At 40.0% G+C, this 23,050-nt stretch overlaps 1 protein-coding gene across 1 annotated transcript in view; it reads right to left on the bottom strand.

Annotated features, from left to right (window-relative positions):
- Window positions 1-23,050, bottom strand: part of LOC109363787 (atrial natriuretic peptide receptor 1-like) — a 39,134-nt gene that overhangs the window by 6,207 nt on the left and 9,877 nt on the right. The window contains exons 6-17 of the mRNA XM_085214100.1: window positions 22,761-22,863; window positions 16,913-17,058; window positions 14,148-14,220; window positions 12,650-12,797; window positions 11,670-11,756; window positions 11,260-11,403; window positions 10,048-10,169; window positions 8,337-8,469; window positions 3,790-3,838; window positions 2,790-2,894; window positions 1,728-1,847; window positions 741-834 (exon numbers count right to left, since the gene is read on the bottom strand). Of these exons, the coding sequence (XP_085070226.1) occupies window positions 741-834; window positions 1,728-1,847; window positions 2,790-2,894; window positions 3,790-3,838; window positions 8,337-8,469; window positions 10,048-10,169; window positions 11,260-11,403; window positions 11,670-11,756; window positions 12,650-12,797; window positions 14,148-14,220; window positions 16,913-17,058; window positions 22,761-22,863 (1,324 nt within the window). The remainder of the gene's footprint in view (window positions 1-740; window positions 835-1,727; window positions 1,848-2,789; window positions 2,895-3,789; window positions 3,839-8,336; window positions 8,470-10,047; window positions 10,170-11,259; window positions 11,404-11,669; window positions 11,757-12,649; window positions 12,798-14,147; window positions 14,221-16,912; window positions 17,059-22,760; window positions 22,864-23,050) is intronic.

Genomic DNA, 23,050 nt, shown 5'->3' with positions numbered 1-23,050 from the left:
TAATAATGTATTTGTTTAAAGATGTAAGAGCAGTGTCTGTAAAGGTGAAAGATTCTGAAGGTGAAAGCAGTCTTAAGCATCAAAATCTGTTCTGCAGATAATGTCAGAATTCGCAGTAAATCTCACTGGTAGCAAGTTCAGATTTTTCAGATGACTCATATTTTTTAGCTTTAAGAAACCAGTATCTATACATTCCAAGAAATGTCAAATTCTAATAGGGTGACTTGGGATATCACTAAGTCATTTTGACAACTTTTTGTTAGTGTTTTCTCCTGTGTTGGTTTACTAACTCTTTGGTTTTCTTTTATCATCTTTACTTATACCATCTTGTATTTTTCACAGCCTGTTCCTTTTTCTCTCCTAAGAGTTATGACTATTTCATCATCCCTCTACTCTTGAGGTATTCCAGAAGATGTGCTGCTAGCGAAAGTAACCTCAGTCCAAAGGCAATTCCCCAGTATTTCTAACTATATAGAAAGACAGCCAGCCAAACAAGGTCAAAACAAACCATAGCACCAGAGTATCCAGTGTACAGAATATCCAGTCAAAGCTCTGAGATTAGTGCGCTGACTTTTAAGAGGGGGATATAAAAAATAGCTAAATGTCTTTTAAACTTAGCAAGGAACATGTGTATAAATTTACTGACAACTAAACTTATTAGAGGATTTTTCTGTTGGTAATTAGACAGCTAACTTCAAATTATTTTGAGAATATCCAGTTTTTTTTCCTACATAACTTACTGTACAACAGACGATCGGTCTTCTGTTTTTCATGCATTAAGTCTTGGGTTCTCTCAGAAACCAGTATCTCCAGGTGTTTGCTGTATTTCTCCATCTAAATAACATGGAAAATTGAATGAAATAATCCATTTATTGAAATAGGTTCATAGCTGGGCAGGATCTAAGCATTTGAATTATTATGCTTTGAAAATATTCAGATGAGTAAAGCCCCAGGTTTGAGATAGCTTGTTGCTTTTCTTACAGAATGCAAAGACCAGCTTTCTCCTAAGGTAAATTCACAATACTGTATTGAAGATCGTTATTACTTACACCTAAAAGGACAGAAGCAAGTCCCAGTATTTTTGAGGCCTGTATGAACAGTAGCGGTCAAATCCAAAGCAGAGACCAAGTGTTTATTAAAATATGTTACCAAGACTGAAGAGGTATGTAAGTCTTTTTTTTTTTTTGTCAAAAATTCGCACTGCTGTTTCATAGCTGTGCTATGGTTTTTTGCACCCTTGCTCTCCAGGAGGCAACAAGATGTGAAGTCAGGATTCTCTTCTTTCTGCTGATGGGTTTAAGATACACTGTTCAAAACGTGTGTGTAAACATATTTGTATCATGCTGGGTTTCTACAGCCCCAGCACTGTAAAATCACCACCTAGCCATAGGAGAGGGGAAAAAAAGAAAAGCAGTACTTGACTGACAAAAACAAAGCGTTCAGCTGTAAAGCAGCTGAGAAAGTTAAAAACAACTGGCAGGAAGAGGATGAGAAGAAAAACAGGTCTCAAGGAGAACTGCAGCTTTGTTTTTGTAGCTCAGGTTACATTTAATCAGCCAAAAGTGAACAACTGACTGAGAGTATTCCCATTAAACATGAAATATGAGATTAAACAACAAATAAAATAAAACAAAATATAAAATAAAAACCCATAAGCCCCCTGAAGTATAGAGGTAGATGCTATTGCAAGGAGATAAATCTAAATTGGATTAAAAATCGAAAATTACCAGAGTCATCATCATGTCAACAGGGTTAACTTTATTAGGATTCATCTTGTTTAACATTTTCTTGATTTGTTCAAATGTAGGCCTCTGGACTGGATTATTTTTTCTGCACTTTCTGATTAGCTATGGCACAAAAAGAAAATGAAAAACACAAACAGCCTTTTGTCATTCCAAGCACATTTAGCGTTTCTAATTAATACTATTATTTTTTTGGTGCTAGCTACTCAGGTGAAGCTTTATCTGCAGTGGTGAAAAATGGCAGGGCTACACCAAGACCTCCTGACTTACACAGACCAATACTGTGCAACTGAATGAAAGATGTTAGTTCATAGAAGTTCAGCTGGGGAAAATCAAGAAGTAAATGCTCACATTCCTTCTACCAAACTCTACATAAGATTTTATCTTGTGCTTTAAGATATTGTTATGCTACTGAATCAAATGACCATTCAAAAAAATTCACAAGCACTTAGAAACTGGAATGTGTCTTTAATAATGTTAACTACCCACTGAAATGCAATACTGCTTATGAGAAGCTTGTTACATTTAGATTGCTACAAGTCATTAAAAGTGAATTATTTAGCTCTTAAGCTGAAATAAGGATGCAATAAAACCTCATTCTAATTTACCTGAACAGGCAGGGCGTGCAGCTTTTTCTTTGTTTGAGGCTACTGAACAAGTCAAACTTTTGCGTAAGAATCACTGAACTCATGCTTTCCTGAGACATATACTTCAGTACTTGAAAGCATTTTGTTTTTAAGCTAGACACATATTTCTAATATTTATTGAACTCAACCTTTACGATAAAGTGAAAATGCACAAAAATCAATGACTGAATTTAATAAAATTTTTAATTATACCGACAATTTGAGGGGATAACTGAAATTTCTATTTGGGAGGATGACTATTCTACTAAGGATATGAAATCAATTTCATTGTTCCCTGTATGAGATGTGCATCTTGATATCTCAGTTCCTTACCTCCATCATTAATATTGCCATGAAACTTCTGTCACATTCTTTGGACTCATTTCAATAAATAATTTTTGTATGCAGTATTGTATCTTACCTCTATGTAGTCTGTGGGACATGGGCAGGAATCCTCTGCCTTTCCTGAAATTAATTCTGCTAAAGGTAGACACCAAGAACATTCTGCTGAAGGCACACTGTCTTTCTAGAGAAAAAGGAATTAACGGTGTTAAAAAAGTGGCATGTTTTTTTAGACAGCTTTTAAAAAATACATTACTATGACAATCTCTATTTTTATGACAGCTTCCCTATCACTTTTTTTACATTAAAAGAAAAAAAGTTATAATTCAGTCTAACCTGAGTGGCCTTGTTTATGAAGCTTTTCATTGCTGTAAGGCTTTAATCCGAGCATTTATACTAGGTAAACACATTTTGAAATGAATATCTGGCAAGATATTTGCTGACTTTTGAGAAACAATAAGGCCTACATTGGTCTAATATCATGAGCTCTAAGAAGTGCAAGAATGTTAGTTTCAAGTTTTAGTTGTTAGAATTACTGTTAAGTAAATCATTTCAAGCAGTATATAATTATTTATTCAGAACATCTGATTTCAATTTCAAGGTGCAATTTTTGTGTTTGCTATTTAGCACTGGCCATTAAAAGACATTTTTCTTACAGTGAGCAGCTCAGTTGCCCTTCTAGCATATTCTTACTGGTGCAAGTCTCCACTGGCAGGACTGGGAATATTAGGAAGGAGGAGAAACTACTGTAGCAAAAGAAAAATGCTAAGGTATGCATTCACCCTCTCATTAAATGTCAGAGAGCTAACACAAAAACAATTTTAAAGCCAGAGTTATTTTTTTCTTATGCTCTTCTTTAAATCTTCTTTAAAGTCCTGGAGAGTAGACTGAACATTTATGAAGGAGCTCTAGTTGCACTTTCCATTGGAACTGAATTTGCACCCAAAAAGTAAAGAAGAAAATGTGTGTACTCTCCCCTCCTTCAAAGAAGAAGTACTGTTATTCACAGTTTGCATTATATCTTCAATCGAAACAGAATCAAAATTACCATACAAACTTCATAATTCATCTTTACTTACTGGCATAGGGTCACTTCTTGTGGCAATTTCTAGTAAAATGATGGCATAACTGCAGGGTAATAAACACAAATCTTAATGGAGTAATAGTTAATGGAGTCACTGATTTCAGCTTTCCAGGATTTCTCATTTCTCCTCATTTCATGACTGAAAGCATAGTATCACATAAGGAAGGCTAGCAACTTCTCTGTTATCTGTTACTTCTCTATGTTTTTAGAGATCTGTCACTGATCACTTAGCAGCAATCTACTCACAGGTCAGTCTCAGATATTAAACATTCGAGTCTGATGGACAGCAAAGCAATTTTTTCTGGAATTTAATGGAATCCATAGGGAATATGTGCAAGGACCACATGATACCTATCAATTAATCATGCAGGACAGGTCAGTGCTGTAATCAATGGGCAGAATCAGATTAACCAGAATCATCATAGGTATGAGCAGTCTTTTTTTCATTATAGATTACTGTTCTGGAAAATCTCCATGAAGTTAATGATAAGACATAGTGCCCAGAGTAGTTACACAGTAAGCGTTTTTGCTGCTTCTTTCTGAATGATATCTTCATCATTATCATCGTCATCATCATTCTCCTTAGATGAACCTAGGTTAAACACACTCATCAAGGGTGAAGAATGAAACAAAAGTGTTAACAACTTGATGTTCAGTCTCTTTACTGAACTCATTTCAAAACTGTGATCTCTGAGAAGCCAGTAACTCCTGCAACCAACAATTTTGATAAAGTTGTTCTTGCCTCTGTAAATATTCAAACTGTATAATATTTACTTCGCAACAAGCATCTCTTCTTGATAACATTTATTCTTATGAGTAAACTGCTTTACAGTCTGTGGTATTGCTAATGAGTCTTCTGCTTAGTATGGCATGCTGGCCATACAGTGGGACATGGCTACCAATCTTTTGGACTATTAGTGGGATATCAATAGCAAACAGAATAACACACATAAACAATACTGAATAATGTAGAAACTAATCTGTTGAAATTTTAATGCTAATTTTGTGGTGATTTAGTAGTAGAAGGGATTACCATTCCTAGTGGGAGAAGAAAGCTCAGATTTTCAAGGTAAGTAATTAGAAAGCAGTATTGATTTTATTCAGCTTTAGCAGTGCTGCACAAGAGAAGTCCTAATAGAGTAGCAAGTCAGATTCACATAACAATCACAAATCTAGGGAAGACAATCTAGGAGAAACTGTAATGCGAAACAGCCTCTTCAGCTCAATTAAGAGGTGCTTTCATGTTCCTGTTCTCATTTCCATTTTAACTTTCCCATCTGACCGACACATTCCCTGGAGAACTTTAAAAGCAATGATTCATCTGCAAAAGCACACAAAATTACAAGTCCCACTCCTGTAGTCTCTACTCTTTCTTCATTTGGGCCAGATCTTCAGCAACATTAGTGTATTTTTTTGGTCAGGAATTTTGAAAACAGGATTTCAAGATGAGGCCACTGCTTCCTGGCCAGTGAGCTCTCATGGAAGGGCTTATACATGCTCATATGAATGAACACAAATTGTGTTAAAATGCAGTTTCTGGAGACTAGCTCTCTTAAAGAGAAAAGCTAGCTAATACTACAGGATACATCTCTTTTTCTTCATCTTTCTTCCATGACTGGGCATTTCAATTGTTACTAATTTTTTGTTTTGTAGCAAGCAAGGATTATCAGCAGCACAACAAAAGGAAACCTAGATTTTGCAGACACAGGAACTGACAGCAAAATACATTCAGAAGCACTCAATAAATCTGTCAAAACTGCATTGAGTAATCATTTACAATATAAGAAAATCATCTGTTAGCATTATTTTAAGGGGAGTCTTTGGCAAGAAATGGCTTCAGGAGGCCAGGTTGTCTGCAAAGACAAGTCATGGCATCTAGCCTGAATATGGGCAACGTGTAAACCAAGCAGGCAAGCAGTCACTAAGGAAATAACATTTCTGGAAAAGAGAATGCATTTTTAATTTGGAGCAATTATAAAGTGCAATGTATAACATAACTCTAAATTACTGCTTACTTAAAGCACAGCAAAGCCTGTCCATACTGACAATGTCAAGATTGAGACAGGATAGAATTACAATAGCCAAAGACATCAACATGATGACAAGATGCTTTTAGATGAGCTATTCTGAAGCAAATTAAAAAGATCTATTTTTGCCCATAGATAAAAATACTACAGAGACCTCAAATTCTTATTTCCATAATCTGACCTCATAGAATGGATTAAAAATAATTATTGTTTTGGCATATACAGGTATTTTATAAGCATACAAAGAAATAATGTGAATGAATCCAGTAAATCTTGCAGTTTACAAAATCAAGCCTCAAACTTGCCTTCAGACTTTAATATATCCCAACTGAAAAAAAAAGGAAATTTAAACATTTTTTGTTTCTGCGACTAAATTTTCAATGAAAGCCCCATAACACTTGCTTAAGGCAGTAAACACTTGTCGGAGCAAGGCCTTTGACATGGTCCCTCACCACATCCTTGTCTCCAAATTGGAGGGATGTGGATTTGATGGGTGGACCACTCAATGGATAAGAAATTGGTTAAAAGGCCGCACACAGAGGGTGGTCATCAATGGCTCTATGTCCAGGTGGAGGCTGGCTGTACGAGTGGTATCCCCCATGGGTCTGTCTTGGGACTGGTGCTCTTTAACATCTTTATCAATGACACCGATGATGGAATCAAGTGCACCCTCAGCAAGTTTGCTGATGACACCAAGCTGAGTGGTGCGGTGACACGGTGGAAGGAAGGGATGCCATCCAGAGGGACCTCAACAGGCTGGAAAGGTGGGTCTGGGTGAACCTGATGAGGTTCAATACAGCAAAGTGCAAGGTTTTGCACTTGGGCCAGAGGAAACCTAGGCATTTATACAGACTGGAAGGAGCAATCCTTGATGGCAGCCCTGCAGAGAAGGACCTGGGAGTCCTGATGGATGAAAAACTTAACATGACCCAGCACTGTGCTCTTCCAGCGTGGAAAGCAAATGGTATCCTGGGCTCCATCAGAAGAGGGGTGGACAGCAGGGACAGGGAAGTGATTGTCCCTCTCCACTCTGCTCTTGTCAGGCCCCGTCTGGAGTACTGTGTCCAGGTCTGGAGCCCCTGGTACAAGAAAGGCAGAGAGCTGTGGGAGAGGGTCCAGAGGAGAGCCACAAAGATGACCAGGGGACTGGAGCACCTCCCCTGAACAAGACAGGCTTGTTCAGCCTGGAGAAAAGAAGGCTGCGAGGTGACCTCATTGCAGCCTTTCAGTACCTGAAGGGAGCCTACAAACAGGAGGGGAATCAACTCTTTGAAAGGGTAGATAACTGCAGGACAAGAGGAAATGGTTTTAAGTTGAGGGAGGGAAGATTTAGGTTGGATGTCAGGGGGAAGTTCTTTACAGAGAGAGTGGTGAGGTGCTGGAACAGGCTGCCCAGAGAGGTTGTGGATGCCCCATCCCTGGAGGTGTTCAAGGCCAGGTTGGATGGGGACCTGGGCAGCCTGGTCTAGTATTAAATGGGGAGGTTGGTGGCCCTGCCTGTGGCAGGGGGGTTGGAGATTCATGATCCTTGAGGTCCCTTCCAACCTTGGACATTCTGTGATTCTTGATTCTGTGAAACTTGAAGCTTTTTATAAAGAAACAGTATGTACCCTTTCATAAGTGTTTTCAACAAGTGCTAACAACAATGCCTTCATCTGCTCAACCATCAGCATTTCAAGTTCCATTTAAATTCAAGTACTTTAAGCTCTGCTAGCTACTAAATTCCTCAGAAAACAGGAGTCTTCTGCTGTTCTGAGAAAAGCAAAAAAAAAAAAAAAAAAAAAAAAAAAAAAGAGAGAGAAAAAAGCAGCAAAAATATTGCATTACCATCCTGCAATTTTCCCTGTCAACTACTTTTAACTAACTAATTACTGGAAATAAGCACAGAGGAAGTATTGATATTATAAAGTAGGATATACCAAGAATACAATTATTTCCTACTTAATGTAGAAAATTGGTGGGAAAGTCAAGAAATATTGATATGGTATTTTTCAGCTCAGTTTGATGCTTTTGTTATTAGATTATAATTCTCTAAAAATCCAATAGTAATCCCTTTTACTTGGAAATGAATTGGATCTTCTTTATAGGAAATCACTTTGCAGTACCGTTTTTTGGCTATCAAGTTTAGTGTTGCCAGCTGTCCATCACTGGTAATGCAAACCCTGATGACCAAATAAGCCCTTCCAATGATCTCCCATAATGGCTTTCAGAAGGAAAGGGATAGAGCAATTCACTGGTGCTTATTATTATTCACTATCTTCCTAGCTCTAATTGTTACCTGCAAACTGAATATTATCATGCCAAAACAATGTGTTGACACTAATTATAGAACTGTGGGATGCACAAATATCCTATCCTGCAAAACTGATGCTATTAACTCCAAGGTATTGCAATTATTGAATTTTTGTAAAATGTATTCAAGCATATCCATGGGATGACCATGATTCTTTGAGTCTAAAAAGTGAAGATAGTATATTTGACTTGAGATGTAATTATTAAAGAGACAGGAAATTACCTGTATACATCTGTCATGGAATTGGGTTCAAAATCCAAAAGGGAATGGATTTCAGGAGCTGTGTAAATCTGTATCGAGTTCTGCTGGTATCCCTCAGAAGAATCTTCTTTTCTGTACAACTGCAGGCCGTAATCTTCCATGGAAGAAAACAGAAAACAAACCATTCAGTCTGTATTTCTCTGAAACACAGGTATTAGTACACAGTGACAAAGCAAGTCTAAAGGAATTAGTTTTCTCTCTTCAAAATACAAATCTCTGTCCAAAATTGATGTGTGCCTGGTAGTCTTATCTTTCTTAAAAATATTGGAAATTTAAGATCTGGAGAGTAAATACTTGGGTGAGACTGCATAACAGTCTTTCAAGAGGACCAGTTGAACTAAATGGCCCATTCCAGGGAGAATTATTCCATGATTTCATAAAAGTATATTCAGAGACAGTATGTTCACTTGAGTGCAAGAATTAATATGCAGGCTTCTTTTCTACTTATTCACCAATCCTCATCTCTGACATTGTTAGAGCAATGACAAGTTAGACAGACTAGAGCTACTATAAATGAGGGTGGGCTTTACATGCACACCACTAGCATGAGAACAAAGGCAGATAAAACATTTTTATAGCTATACTTTCAGCTTAACACAGAAAAGGCTCAGTATCTGACTTGGAACTGAAGAGGAGAAAAAAACAACATGTCTGTTTTGTTAGATATAAACAGCACTGTGCTGAGTGTATGGGGTGGCAGGAGGTAGATCCCTGTTTGCTTTTTTTTTTAATGGAATGAACTCTAATTAAGACAGTCCTAAAACTTCATTCTCCATATTGGATCTCATTGGAGTTTTTCAATTAGGTCCCACATTGGTTACTCCTGAGCATCTTGGCATTATGAAAACCACATAAACCAAGACTATGCAAAGTCCCTGCAGTGTTTCCATTTAAATTCTCAGTTATTTCATGGGGACCTCATTTAAAGCAGAGGTGTTATACAAATGTGATGTAGCTGATGTAGTGCAGTTCTTTCAATTTTTTTGTGTTTTTCCTAGAAAAGGCTTTAAGCAAAGCATATTCTTGCAAGCAGGATACTAAAGGTGGTAGAGAAGCAGCCATGGCACTTTGTAGGGGTGTTATTCTTAGGAGAAATCTTTGAAAGTGTATCTATTGCAGTTGTTTTTAAGATGCCTGCAGATTACAGGGTCAAATAACTAGCCTGGGGAAAGATGAAAAAATTTTCCAGTCCCTTGGCAGTTGCAGAATAATCTAGGCTCTCTAGTGGTTTTCATGTTTCCACATACTGTCTTCCTGTAGCAGGAGCAGGGTGACTATAGCTCCATAATAATAATTCAGTATTGAGTACAGGATTGAAAAGTTGAGTCTGAGTTGAATCTGCTTTTTTCCATGAACTTCTTCGTGTTTGCCAGTCAGCATTATTCCATGTATTTACAGCAGAGTCCATTGCTAAGGTTTTCTCTCTGCATCATAACTGAGAATGAGACAGAATTCCTGTTCAGCCTGATGTTGATAGACTTCATCACTTATGGAATCTCACGCATGCAGCAGTAACTTATTCTGAAGGAGAGGCCTGAAATGATCGTGTAACACCAGCATTTTCACCAAAAATGTCAAAATGAAGGTGCTTGGGAGCAGTATCAAGTGTGAAATCTACACACATTAGTAGACTACCTTGAGAATTTTGAATTTTCATTTATCTTCACTTTACCTGCAATTTTACAAATCCATCGGTCATCTATTACACAATTATTAGACTTCAACCGTCCATGATACATTTTGTGGTGGTGAAGATAGGCCATTCCTTGGGCAATATCAGTAGCAAAAGAAAACCTGAAAGACAAAAATCAATAAGCCAGCATGTCCAATAAACCAGATCTTCACTCGAGAGTGGATTTGAAACCTGCTGGAGCTCCAAGGCTAACTAGAGCCTTGGAGAAAGGCTCTATTAATTGGAATAGCTTCGAAATCTGTAACTCTACCTCATTTTTCCAAAACATATGAAGTGGGTTAACGAAAGCCTTCAACTCTCACTCAGTTGTTTGGGGTCCACAGGCCATTACTTCTATTATGACAGTTCAGATTCCTTTAGAACTCCCTAGTATGTTTGTATTATTTGAAGTGCTTTTCAAATGTTTACAAGAGAAACATTTTCCTTCCTTACGCTCTTTTTCTTTGCTTAAGGAAAACAGTAAGGAGAATTAAAAAGAGCATGCCAAGATTAGTCTCAAAAAACAATGAGAGTGCCTTTGTGGAGTGGGACCATTAGCTCATTTTCTGTGTCAGTAAATATAACAAAGCATTTGTAGGTATGTTAATTATTTTATCTATGCAGTTTCACAGTGCTTTTTAATTAAATGCAGATGCCCAAGATATTAGAGAAATAGATTAAATCACATAGAAATAAAGATCTGAAAACAGTAGCAGCATAAACAAGAGTGGGTTGAAAACTCATTAACTTCATGTAACCAGTGCTCGGTGTATGATTGATCAAAAATCCAGGAACTCCATTAGGCTGGATATTTGAATTCATAGAATCACGGAATCAAAGAATCACAGAATCACAGAGTCATAGAATGGGCTGGGTTGAAAAGGACCACAATGATCATCCAGTTTCAACCCTCCTGCTATGTGCAGGGTCACCAATCACCAGACCAGGCTGCTCAGAGCCACATCCAGCCTGGCCTTGAATGCCTCCAGGGATGGGGCATCTACAACCTCCTTGGGCAACGAGTTCCAGTGCATCACCACTCTCTGCGTGAAAAACTTCCTCCTAAATATTCACTCTTTCATTCTTTCCATAACGCAGTGTAAGCCTCATTCCAACTACCCATCTGTAATTTCTATTTTGTCCCAAACAGCACATAGCATGTCAGCACAGTTTTGTATCTTTTAGCTTTTTTAAAAAAATTATTATTTTTACCTGAATCCCCAGTTCAAAGGGATATCTTCATTGAGCAGAACATCATGAAGGCTGCCTTTGGGGCAGTACTCTGTCACTATGGCAACATTTGGTATTTCTATACAACCACCAATGAATTTGCAGAGATTGGGATGGTCAAGTTCCCTGTAAAAATTAGCAGAAAAAACTCAGCACACAAATAATTTTCTTGGATCTCCTTCCTACTTTCTGTACAGTAACTGGAAAACTAGAAATCTTGTCTCAAAAATAAAAGAGAAAAGTAAAACAGCTGTAAAAAGATTTTCATCTAGTGTCAAAGCAAAGTTTGAAGAAAAGAATATGAGTATATTATAATGTTTGGACAGGTTGTAACCTTTAAAGAACCAATACACACATAGAACAGCATACAGTTTTCAGGTTTCACTTCTTACCTTACTTGCTTTACTTCCTTACGTATGGATTTGGATAGGGTAAATGCCTTCTTCATTATTTTTTTAATGGCCACTGTTCTACCATCACTGAAACAGAATTAAATGCTGTTTAGAGAATAGTAAGCCAACTACATAATTTCATAAGGCTAGGAAAATTGGCAGATATTTTTTTACTGCAAGCAGCCTCGTATCTCTGGAGATGAAGCAAAAGTTTGAGCATGTCCATATGTAGGTGTGAAGCTGAATATGAGTATTTGACAAGACTCTGCTTCTATGATAAGGCAAGCATTAGTACTTACAGTCAAGCATTCTTGTTGTGTGTATGCCACTTGAAATATGAGAGTGTTATAGTAAATTTAGGCAGCTGGATGATTGAGTAGCAGCAATGGGGATATCAGAGGTAGTGAAACACAGTAGTATGTATTCATTATTTGTCTTCTACTGTTTTAGAGATTCACCACTGATATTTAACATCCTTCTGCTTCCATGGGATGAAGCATTCTCAGTGGTAAAGCAGCAGAATTTGACAGATAACAAAATTTTCCATTAAAGAATCCAGTGGGGATGTATGCAGGAATTAACTGATATTTAACTGATACTGTATGGTACCCAACATATAAGAACTACGCCATTCTTAAAATAATCCAGCTGTGCTCTATCTGCATTTTAGAAAAAGATCTACATTGAAACCTTAGTTCCAAATGTATTTGAGCAGTAGGTGTCATTCATTAACAGATGCAGGTCACATTATGCAGTCAGCCAAAGAGAAAAGGGGAAATGATAAGCAAAACAAAGAAGACATCATGTTTCAGATTCTACAGCCAGTAAGTGATACAGAAGTCAAATGATGCTACTAACTTACTAGATTTGGTGTAACGAGAGAATTTCAATCTATTTACAGCAAGGTTACAAGAAATATAAAGCACAGTGAAACTATAGGATAGCGGATACTGAACAAAATTAGTAATATGTTGACTTACTATCTCCCAGTCTGGGTGAAGTGCTGTTTCTTGGATGCATTAGCAGCTGCAGTGCAGGAGCTCAGAACAGTGATACAACTGGCATTGGATTCACTCGGTGCTGGGAGAGCACTTATCATGCTTCCTGTTGCTGTCCAGAGTTTGTGATCTAAATGGGATGTGGGATTAGAAAAGGCACCTGTAAATGCGTATTATTACAAAGGTACAGATTCCAGAGGCAGGCAAATTTAAGGAATTCACCAAATCTTTACATGCAGGATTGGTCTTGTTAACATGTAAGACAGCTATTTTTTTAGAGTGTGACTGCTGCATAAAAAGTACAACAACCCAAGAGGTGATGCATTGCCATAGATCTTTCCCACTAAACCTCAAGATTCAATGCAAGTCTTCCTGATTTCAGGATGATCAGTCCTTGCTACTACTGAAGTGCAGAGGACAGAACTCCAGGAAGCAGAGCAAGTTCTGTGCCATATTTTAACAAGTCTATTTGGAGCTCCTAGAAGACTGTATAGTACAGGGATGTGGGAAGTGACTCTGACATCTGAGGGAAGTCAGAGAAGAGAAATAATACAGTTAGATGGGGAAAAAAGTGATCTCAATGTATGTTTTTAATATACATTGATCAGCTAGGTTACAAAATGAATTTCAAAGATTTTTAATGAATTTCTTATTGTTTCACCATCTCCACCAGGTTTGGCCAGTTACTCCGAGCACTGACAAAACTGTAAAGGTTTGCATTCTGGTTTGCATAACTCAAATTAATTTCTATGCCAGTCTCCGTCCTTTACTGCAACGAGGATATCATACTAAAGCAAGCTGCACAGAAACTAACGTTCATGTCCAAAGGTGAAAGTATCACTATAATATTAGCACAAGAACATCTTTACACTACTAGAAACACAATGATATAACATAGCTAAAACTGATCTTTCTAGCAATTCCTTGGGGAAACAGAAAATCAGAGAGTTCGTATCAGCACAGGCTTATCAACTTCAGCCAATTTCTTCAAATCTGCCTCTTCTTAGGGTCCAGGCATTTCTCTGCTTCTGAGTGCTAAAGCTCTGGACAGGAAAGTGAATCAAATGCAGCACTGTACAGGATTTAATAACATCTGATCTTATTCTTAACATATTTAGTTACAGCCAATTAAAATCATATTTTATATCTTGAAGGTAAAATGAAAAAGATGTCAGGTCACAGTGAATTAATTTTTGCAGTAAAACTGCCGAAGACAGTATTTACTGAGAGAAATTAAGATCTCATTATATCTTTCATTTTATTTGTGTAAAGCCAGGGTAAGCGAATTAGGCCAATTATACAGAACCACACATCCACTGCAGTAAATATATATTTATTTTTTCCAGGTCTAGACGTTATCTGTCTTTTTGAGCTGAAAAATTTATGTAAATTTCTGTAAACAAGATGTACTTATGATTTAGATTATTTCATAAAATTATTAAAGAAACTGCTAACAGCAATAAAATGAAATGTTACTAACCTTGTTTGATACAGGTGAACTCTATAATCCAGCTTTCATCCCAAAGCATCTTTTGTTTCTGATACTGAAACCACTACAAAAATAAATCACATTCATTCTTGAATTCAACTCTGCCAACTTTGAAAGTACTTATTCAGAGATTTTTTTTTTAATATGAAAATGTTTAAGTATCCCCCAAAAATCTGATGTTTAAGTATCCAGTATGTATCATATCAGCAGCATTAGAAGTAACAGACCTAGAAGAAAACACAATCTAACAAAGTTCTTTAGAACAGCATGTTCTATATTCTAGGATCTACTGACATGTAATATTTTGCACTGGCTATGAACTCTTTCCGTTATTGTCAGTAATTTTAACACAGTACAGTCAGGTCTCAGCCTGGGCATCCAAACAGTTGTTTACATCACCTCATAATACGGAAATGCCCCACCTATGATGCCTAATTGCGTGACAAGAACATACTGTTCTCTAGCCCCAAGAAAAGGAGCATTGCATGTTATATCCAGTGACAGAATTATAACCAGATTTACAAATGAGATCACGTTAAGTCCAATACTTTAGTATAAACAATATCGGATATAGATCTTGTGGCTATTTTATAAAGAAGACATAGATGTTCTCATAAACAGCTGTCTTAGGATATTTACAAAACATAAAAGTGTAAGCATATGCTTTCAAAAAATGAGCAGCCAATGCCAAAACAGCAAACCCACATTTCACCTTAATTATTTTCTGTAGTGTAGAATTGAATATTAGAAATCATGCATTCCTTGAAACAGTTAACAGAAGTCCAAATAATACTCAAATATACTTTCCAGCAAGTGGAAACTGTTTCAACATTTGAAAGAAATTTATGCCTGATGTAGAGCTTGCTGAATCAAAATTATATCATCACATTTATTTCAAAGGATTTCTGGGAAAAGATACCTGCATTTTATTTTGTAAAGATATGACCAAAGACATATTAGCCAGAAGTGACCACCAGTCTTGGTGCAGACACTGAAATCAAAGGAACCCTCTCTTCTGCTTGAATGATTAAGATATTAGATTCTAAGATGATTCTTCTTACATAATATTAATTGCTCAATTGGATAAAAGGATTTTTCCTAACTTGTTTACTTATCACCTAAATAATAAAGAAAAGAAGATGCTATTGCAGAATTTAGCAGAAGGAGTAAGTATGTAGCAAAAAAAATTAAACCCTCCAAAAATACCTAAGACCTACCAAAAAAAAAAAAAAAAGCGCAACACTAATAGGTAAGTTTCACTACATAAATAAACTTTTACTTTAGTTAAATCTATTCAAGGTCAAGAAACTCCACTTTCTTTTTGTAAAATTTCAATTGTTTAAAAATATCTGAATGTGTCATCCGTTTAATTATACATTTCTATCAGAGCATATTGTTTTATAGGAAAATCACAGTAAACATATTGCCACAGCCTTTGTGTGGATTGTAAATGCTCAGGTAAGAAACAGAAACACCAGGGGATTAAGGCTTTGTTTTCAAAAATACTTCAGTTCCAAACTTGCAAAGCCACACAAAGAGATGCAGAACAGAGAACAAAATCAAATGGTGATTGAGACTACCCACAGTAGCTTACTCTGGGAGTCTTTTCAACACACTCAGTTACTTCAGGTGCTCAGCACAAATGCAGTATGAAAAGAATGGATGAAATATGATTTTATTGATTTACATGACTTATAGGCTAAACCCCAAAGAAATGATCTACTAAGTACATAGTCAACATAATGACTCTACAACTGCACATAATCATCTGCCATGCCCTTGTTACAGATTTTTTTTTAACGTGTGAATAAATGAGGCATACAGATCCACTTCAGCAAAGGCACTCTGAAATGACAGTGCTAAAAGTAATAGTGCAAATAAATTGTAATAATTTGCTGTCTTCTTTATACTGAGATATTTCCAATCAAGTGAATCCACAAGGTCACTTCAGGTTAATTTGCCTTTGTTCAATCATACTTTTACAAAATAAAATGTATATTTTTTTTTCTCAAAAACTTTTTGAAATAACAGAGGGAAATTTTGACTGAGTGAGCTCTGTATCAGTCATAAGTTTCCTCCAAAATAAGGACACACTACGTTCCTCTCTTGTTATCCTTTTGCTTTTCCTTCACAAGTCTTTTATATTAATCAATAACATAGATAATCACTAAATTAGTTCAGCTACATTAAGAAAATAAGCTTTTTTAAAAAGAGCACACACAGATAAACACACACACAAAATTAACTGAAAAAAAAATATCTTCTAATTATTCCTTTGGATGTCCAGCTATCAGTAATCTTAAAATATCCCAAGTTGAATGTATTCTATAACAAGAGGTATTTGCACACTCAGACTTAATGAAGTCTGATTCATCCCTTTATGAATTTATCTGATTTGTTTTAGAATTTATGCATACCTCTCACCTCTACAGGGTTTTGGAGCAGTTTGTTTCATAATAGTTTATTGAGTCAAAAGCACTCTCACTTCACTGGCCACCCCTACCTCATGTTGTGAAGTACTTAATAACAAGGTGTTCTTATTCCACCATTACGTAGCCTTCTGTTCAATTTCCTTTCAGTCTCAAGCCTCAGAGGATGAAATTTCCTATCACAACTAGCCTTCTCATCTAGAGGAGCCATTAATGCCTTCTTTTCTACCACACAGTTTTAAAGAAAACTTACGTTCTACTAGGAGAACACTCCATTCAAAATAATGAAATACTGGACGCAAGAGTAATGAAAGAAAGAATACTTACCATGACTGTCACAATAAAGCCAGTGCAGACTAAACATAGGGGTAAGGCAATTGCTATCCTAGCATAAGCAGACAAAGGGCATTCTCCACAATCTGCTGGACAAATAGAACAGCTTTCTTCTTCCTCGCAAAAGCCATCTCCACAAACTGATTAGAAACAGAAACGAGAATTAGGTTATTTTAAGGCAGTTTCATTAATCAGCAAGGTTGAATTCAGATTTAAACACATGATCTTGGGCTGGAAAAGCTCAGAGTACCTGAAAGAATACATCTGAAGAATTCAGAGATGGTACCATTCAAGAAGCTGAAATAATGGTTTGTTTTTTCTTTTTTTTTTTCTTTTTTTTTAAGTGATGTAGGTTCTGCTTGATCAGATGAAACTGTTAATGATGTGACAGCCTTTGACTTTTTTTGTGTCTTAACTCGTCCATCTGTTGTTTTTTTTTTGGTTTTTGTTTTTTTCCTGAGGCAAGAAGTTTCTCAATGCGGACATTGTCTTTTGTGTTCTTTGTACTTAATCCAACCCTTGACATCTCTAGAAGTATATGATCCCAGATACTTCAGAGTGAAACCCTGCAATCCATGCTTCAAGGATTTATTTTTCTCCAAGGTCTTAAGAAAATTATCAGATGTGATTTAGAACAAAAGCCCTAGAGGACAAAACTCTGTATCATGTGTCTTGAGTTCTGTTTCAATTTTACCTCTGTGCCTAAACTAATACAATTCCGCACTTCAGCCTCCTGAGACTAGCTAAGGATATTATCCTGTCATTATGTGATACATTTTTTAAAAAATCCTCAGCAAAACAAAATCCATTGCTTCCATCCACTTTGGAATTGCTTTGGTTCTGCTTTTTTCATAACATTGAGAAATATATTCTCAGACTTTCAGAAGAGTAGCTAACAAGAATACTGTGATGTTTGCTTAAGCTAATATTTTTCTTCAAGCTGCGTGTTTAATTCATCAAATAAGTTTTTCTTTTTAGATTTCATTTTGCTAATATAATTTTATTACTATTTCTACTTTCCTGCATATAGCTAAACTAATGTGCACAGATGTGTGATGCCTTTGGAAGCAACAGGATTTTAACATGAACAGTGGAACCAATTTGGATTTCTACCCTTCCAACAGAGATAGGGCTAGTTTGCATTCCTTCAGATGTAGAATGTCCAGATCCTCACAATGTCATGACTGGAAGAGTATTTTCAAAGTTTTTCAGCTGAAGCTGTTGATCTTGGTTTGAGTTTACCTGTTTGGCAAGAGTGACTTCAGTGATAGAGGGGTAGCTGTCACAGAATCACAGAATCACAGAATTGTAGGGGTTGGAAGGGACCTCTAGAGATCATCAAGACCAACCCCCCTGCCAAAGCAGGTTCCCTACACCAGGTCGCACAGGTAGGCGTCCAGGCGAGACTTGAATATCTCCAGAGGAGACTCCACAACCTCCCTGGGCAGCCTGTTCCAGTGCTCCGTCACCCTCACCGTGAAGAAGTTCTTACGCACATTCGTGCCAAACTTCCTATGCTGCAGCTTATGTCCGTTTCCCCTCGTCCTGTCTCCACGTACCACTGAAAAGAGACTGGCCTCACCACTATGGCCGCCACAACTCAGATATTTATAAACCTGGATCAGGTCCCCTCTCAGTCGTCTTTTCTCAAGGCTAAACAGACCCAGTTCACTCAGCCTTTCTTCATAAGGGAGATGCTCCAGGCCCTTCACCATTTTTGTGGCCCTCCGCTGGACTCTTTCCAAGAGATCCCTGTCTTTTTTGTACTGGGGAGCCCAGAACTGGACACAGTATTCCAGATGAGGCCTTACCAGGGCAGAGTAGAGGGGGAGGATCACCTCCCTCGACCTGCTGGACACGCTCTTCTTAATGCACCCAGAATGCCATTGGCCTTTTTGGCCACGAGGGCACACTGCTGGCTCATGGCCAACCTGTCGTCCACCAGGACGCCCAGGTCCCTCTCTGCAGAGCTCCTCTCCAGCAGCTCATCCCCCAGCCTGTATTGGTGCATGCAATTATTCCTCCCTAGGTGTAAGACCCTACACTTGCTTGTGTTGAACCTCATCCGGTTACTTACTGCCCAGCTCTCCAGCCTGTCCAGGTCTCGCTGAATGGCAGCACAGCCTTCAGGCGTGTCAGCCAATCCTCCCAACTTCGTATCATCAGCAAACTTGCTGAGGGTGGCCACTATCCCCTCATCAGGGTCATTGATGAAGATGTTGAACAAGACCGGACCCAGCACAGACCCCTGGGGGACACCACTGGTTACAGGTCTCCAGCCAGACTCTGCACCACCAACGACGACCCTCTGCGCTCTGCCAGTCAGCCAGTTCTCAACCCACCTCACTGTCCACTCGTCTATCCCACACTTCCTCAGCTTTGTTATAAGGATGTCGTGGGAGACAGTATCAAATGCCTTTCTAAAATCAAGGTAGATTACATCTACCGCTCTTCCCCCATCCACCCAGCATGTGACAGCATCATAGAAGTTGTCTGGAGATGGTATCCAGCACAAGCTGTTCCATCACCTTTCCAGGGACAGAGGTGAGGCTGACAGGCCTATAATTACCCGGATCTTCCTTCTTGCCCTTTTTGAAGACCGGAGTGACATTGGCTATCCTCCAGTCTTCAGGGACCTCCCCTGTTGTCCAAGACCTCTCAAAAATGATGGAGAGCGGTTCGGCAATGACCTCCGCCAGCTCCCTCAGCACATGTGGATGCACCCCATCAGGTCCCATGGACTTGTGGACCTTAGTACTGCCTAGGCGCTCACGCACGTCCTCTTTCCTGACTAAATGGAAGTCTCCCATTCCCCAGACCCTCTCACCTCCAGGGTGTGGGATTCCTGCGGGAGAGCCTTTTCACTGAAGACAGAAGTAAAGAAGGCATTCAGTATCTCTGCCTTCTCAGCATCCCCCGTTACGAGGACCCCCCCCTCACTTAGTAAGGGGCCCACATTCTCTCTAGTTTTCCTTTTGCTATTAACATACTTGAAGAAGCCTTTTTTATTATCCTTTATCACTTTAGCCAGATTCAATTCCAGATGGGCTTTAGCCTTCCTCGTTGCATCCCTGCAGGCCCTGACTACATTCCTATATTCTTCCCAAGCAACCGTTTTCCACATTTCATGGACCTTCTTCTTCCCTTTGAGCTTGCGCATGAGCTCCTTGCTCATCCACACAGGTCTCCTGCCACCTTTTCCCGATTTCTTGCTCACAGGGACGCACCGATCCTGAGCTTGGAAGAAGAGCTGTTTAAATGCTGACCAGCTCTCAGAGGCCCCCTTACCTTCTAACACCCGAGCCCACGGGATAGCTCCAAGTAGGTCCCGGAAGAGATCGAAGTTGGCTCTCCTAAAGTCCAGGGTAGCAATCCTACTTATTGCTTTGCTTCTTCCACTCAGGATCTTGAACTCCACCATCTCATGGTCACTACAACCCAAACTGCCCCCTACCTTTACTTCCTTAACAAGTCCATCCCTGTTGGTGAAAATAAGGTCCAGTAACACCCCTCCCCGCGTCGGTTCCTCCACCAGCTGCATCAGAAAGTTGTCTTCAACGCACTGCAAGAACCGTCTGGACCGTGCGTGCCTGGCAATGTTGGTCATCCAGCAAATATCTGGATAATTGAAGTCCCCCATAAGCACCAGTGCCTGGGAACGTGACGCTACATCCAGTTGCTTTTGGAAGGCCTCATCAGCCTCCTCATCCTGATCGGGGGGCCTGTAGTACACCCCCACAACAGTGTCACCCTTACCAGCCTGCCCCTTGATTCTCACCCATAAGCTCTCCATTGCTACATCACTCTCCCCCAAGTGAATTTCAATACATTCTAGCTGCTCTCTCACATAAAGAGCAACTCCACCACCCCGCCTAGCCAGCCGATCTTTCCTAAAAAGCACATAGCCCTCCATGACAACATTCCAGTCATGCGAGCTGTCCCACCACGTCTCCGTGATCGCAATGAGATCATGACCTTGCGACCGCACGCAGAACTCCAGCTCTTCCTGTTTATTCCCCATGCTACGTGCATTAGTATACAGGCACTTAAGAGAAGCAGCATCCCCCACCCCTCTCCAAGCCTTTGAACTCCACTGTCTCCACCCATCAAGTTCTGTTTGGAGCCTCGAACTGCCCCCTCAGTCCCAGCGGTCGTCATTTTGTCCCCTTCCCCCTTCATACCTAGTTTAAACACCTGTCAATAAGTCCTGCCAGTTCCTCAGCTAGAACCCTCTTTCCCCGTGAAGATAGGCTGCATCCATCTGCAGCCATCATGCCAGGTGCCGAGTAAATTGCCCCATGATCAAAAAAACCAAAACTCCTGCATTTGCACCAACTCCTAAGCCACTTGTTCAAGAGATGGGTTTTTAGGCTCATCCCACTATCGTTTCCTGCCACTGAAGGTACAGATGTAATAACTACCTGCACACCTGTTCCTTCAACTACCCGCCCCAGTCGCCTGAAGTCATCTATGATAGCCTTCATTCTTATCTTACCAACTTCTTCACTGCCAGCCTGTACTATCAATAGTGGATAGTAGTCAGAAGGGCAGATCAGTCTAGGAAGTCTCCTAGCAACGTCTCTGACTTGAGCCCCAGGGAGGCAGCACACCTCTCTGCGGGTAGGGTCGGGCCGGCATATAGGGCCTTCAATTCCTTGCAGCAGGGAGTCGCCTATGACAACCACCCTTCTACCCTTCTGGGTGGAGGAAGTCTTGAGGTGTGGGGTTGACCACTTCCCCCGAGGCACCCTCACAGGTGGGCCTCCTTCCACACCTGCACACACCTCTCCCTCGGGTTCCAGGGCCTCAAATCTATTCCGCAGAGGCACCTGGGGAGCCGAGCATGATCTGGGTGGGGGACGCCCACAACGCCGAGTAGGTATCTGTTTCCACCCATCCTTCTCTCTCAAACAGCTTTGCTCTGCTCAGCAACAACAGGGCAGAGGCTCCGCCACTGAGCAGTGGATATCACCTTGCCCTTTTGGGAGAGAGTTTTGTTCCAGTCCCACACCCCCTAGTTCTACATAAATATTGTGAGGGGAAGGAGCAGACTGGGGGCTCACTATATCCGGAGCACAGTCTGTCTGTCGATTCCTCTCTGTCACCTGTCTGCAAGGCGACTGGGGGCCACATGCTCCATAGGAAGCTTCAGTTGCATGCCGGGACCTCGGGGCCAATAAGGCCTGGCACCACCAGTCAATTTCCTTTTCACAGTCCTTGATGGTCCTCAGCGTGTGCTCAGTGCTGGATCTGCCCACGCTCTTTTACAGGTCGTTGATGGGTGCAACCGCACTTATCACCCTCTTCACAAAGACAAAACCCCTCCTTCCCATCTGGGTGGCCAGTGGCGTGCCACTGCCCTCCTCAACGCCCTTATTAGGGAGGAGGAGGGAGGAGGGAACGGAGAGCCGCTACCCTGGCAACGCCCCCGCCACGTGAGCCGCTCTCGCGAGAGGTGCCGGGCTGCACCGATGCCTCGGGAATCCCTGGATGAGGGAAAACCGAGCGAGTCCCCTATGCACCCCGCGATCAGCCGCCTCAGCTCTGCCTGGGGCAGCTCCGAAGCAGCAAACCTCGGCGATCAAAAGGGTCTCTTCCGGGTTTGCGCCCGTTTAAATCTCCCGCCGCTACCCTGGCAACGCCCCCGCGACGTGAGCCGCTCTCGCGAGAGGTGCCGGGCTGCACCGATGCCTCGGGAATCCCTGGATGAGGGAAAACCGAGCGAGTCCCCTATGCACCCCGCGATCAGCCGCCTCAGCTCTTGGTATGCATGCCTGAATGTTAAAAGCATGAGATTTGCAGTCAGTGTGCAGTTCCCTCACATCTTCACTCTGTATCATACCTACTGCAGGAAGGACTGTGGTTTTTGCTTCCAGAGCAACTTGCATTCTCCCAACTCTGATGTGTGCGATGAGAGAAGTCACACCCACATGAACCAAAACAACCTGCCAAACAAGTGAACAAAGCTGCAAGGATCAAAACTTCACTTGCATACAATAAGTCATTTTAACAAAGATCATACAGTTGTGAAGTTCTCAAAAAGAAGGTGTGCATTTTTCAGTATCAGGAAGGAAAGGAGTGCTTGTCTGGTAAGATAAGCAACAACAAGAAAGACAAGCCTTTTGGGATTCC

This window comes from Meleagris gallopavo, chromosome Z (assembly GCF_905368555.1).
Source record: "Meleagris gallopavo chromosome Z, MGAL_WU_HG_1.1, whole genome shotgun sequence".
NCBI lineage: Eukaryota > Metazoa > Chordata > Aves > Galliformes > Phasianidae > Meleagris > Meleagris gallopavo.
This window is presented reverse-complemented; position numbering and strand designations above follow the sequence as displayed.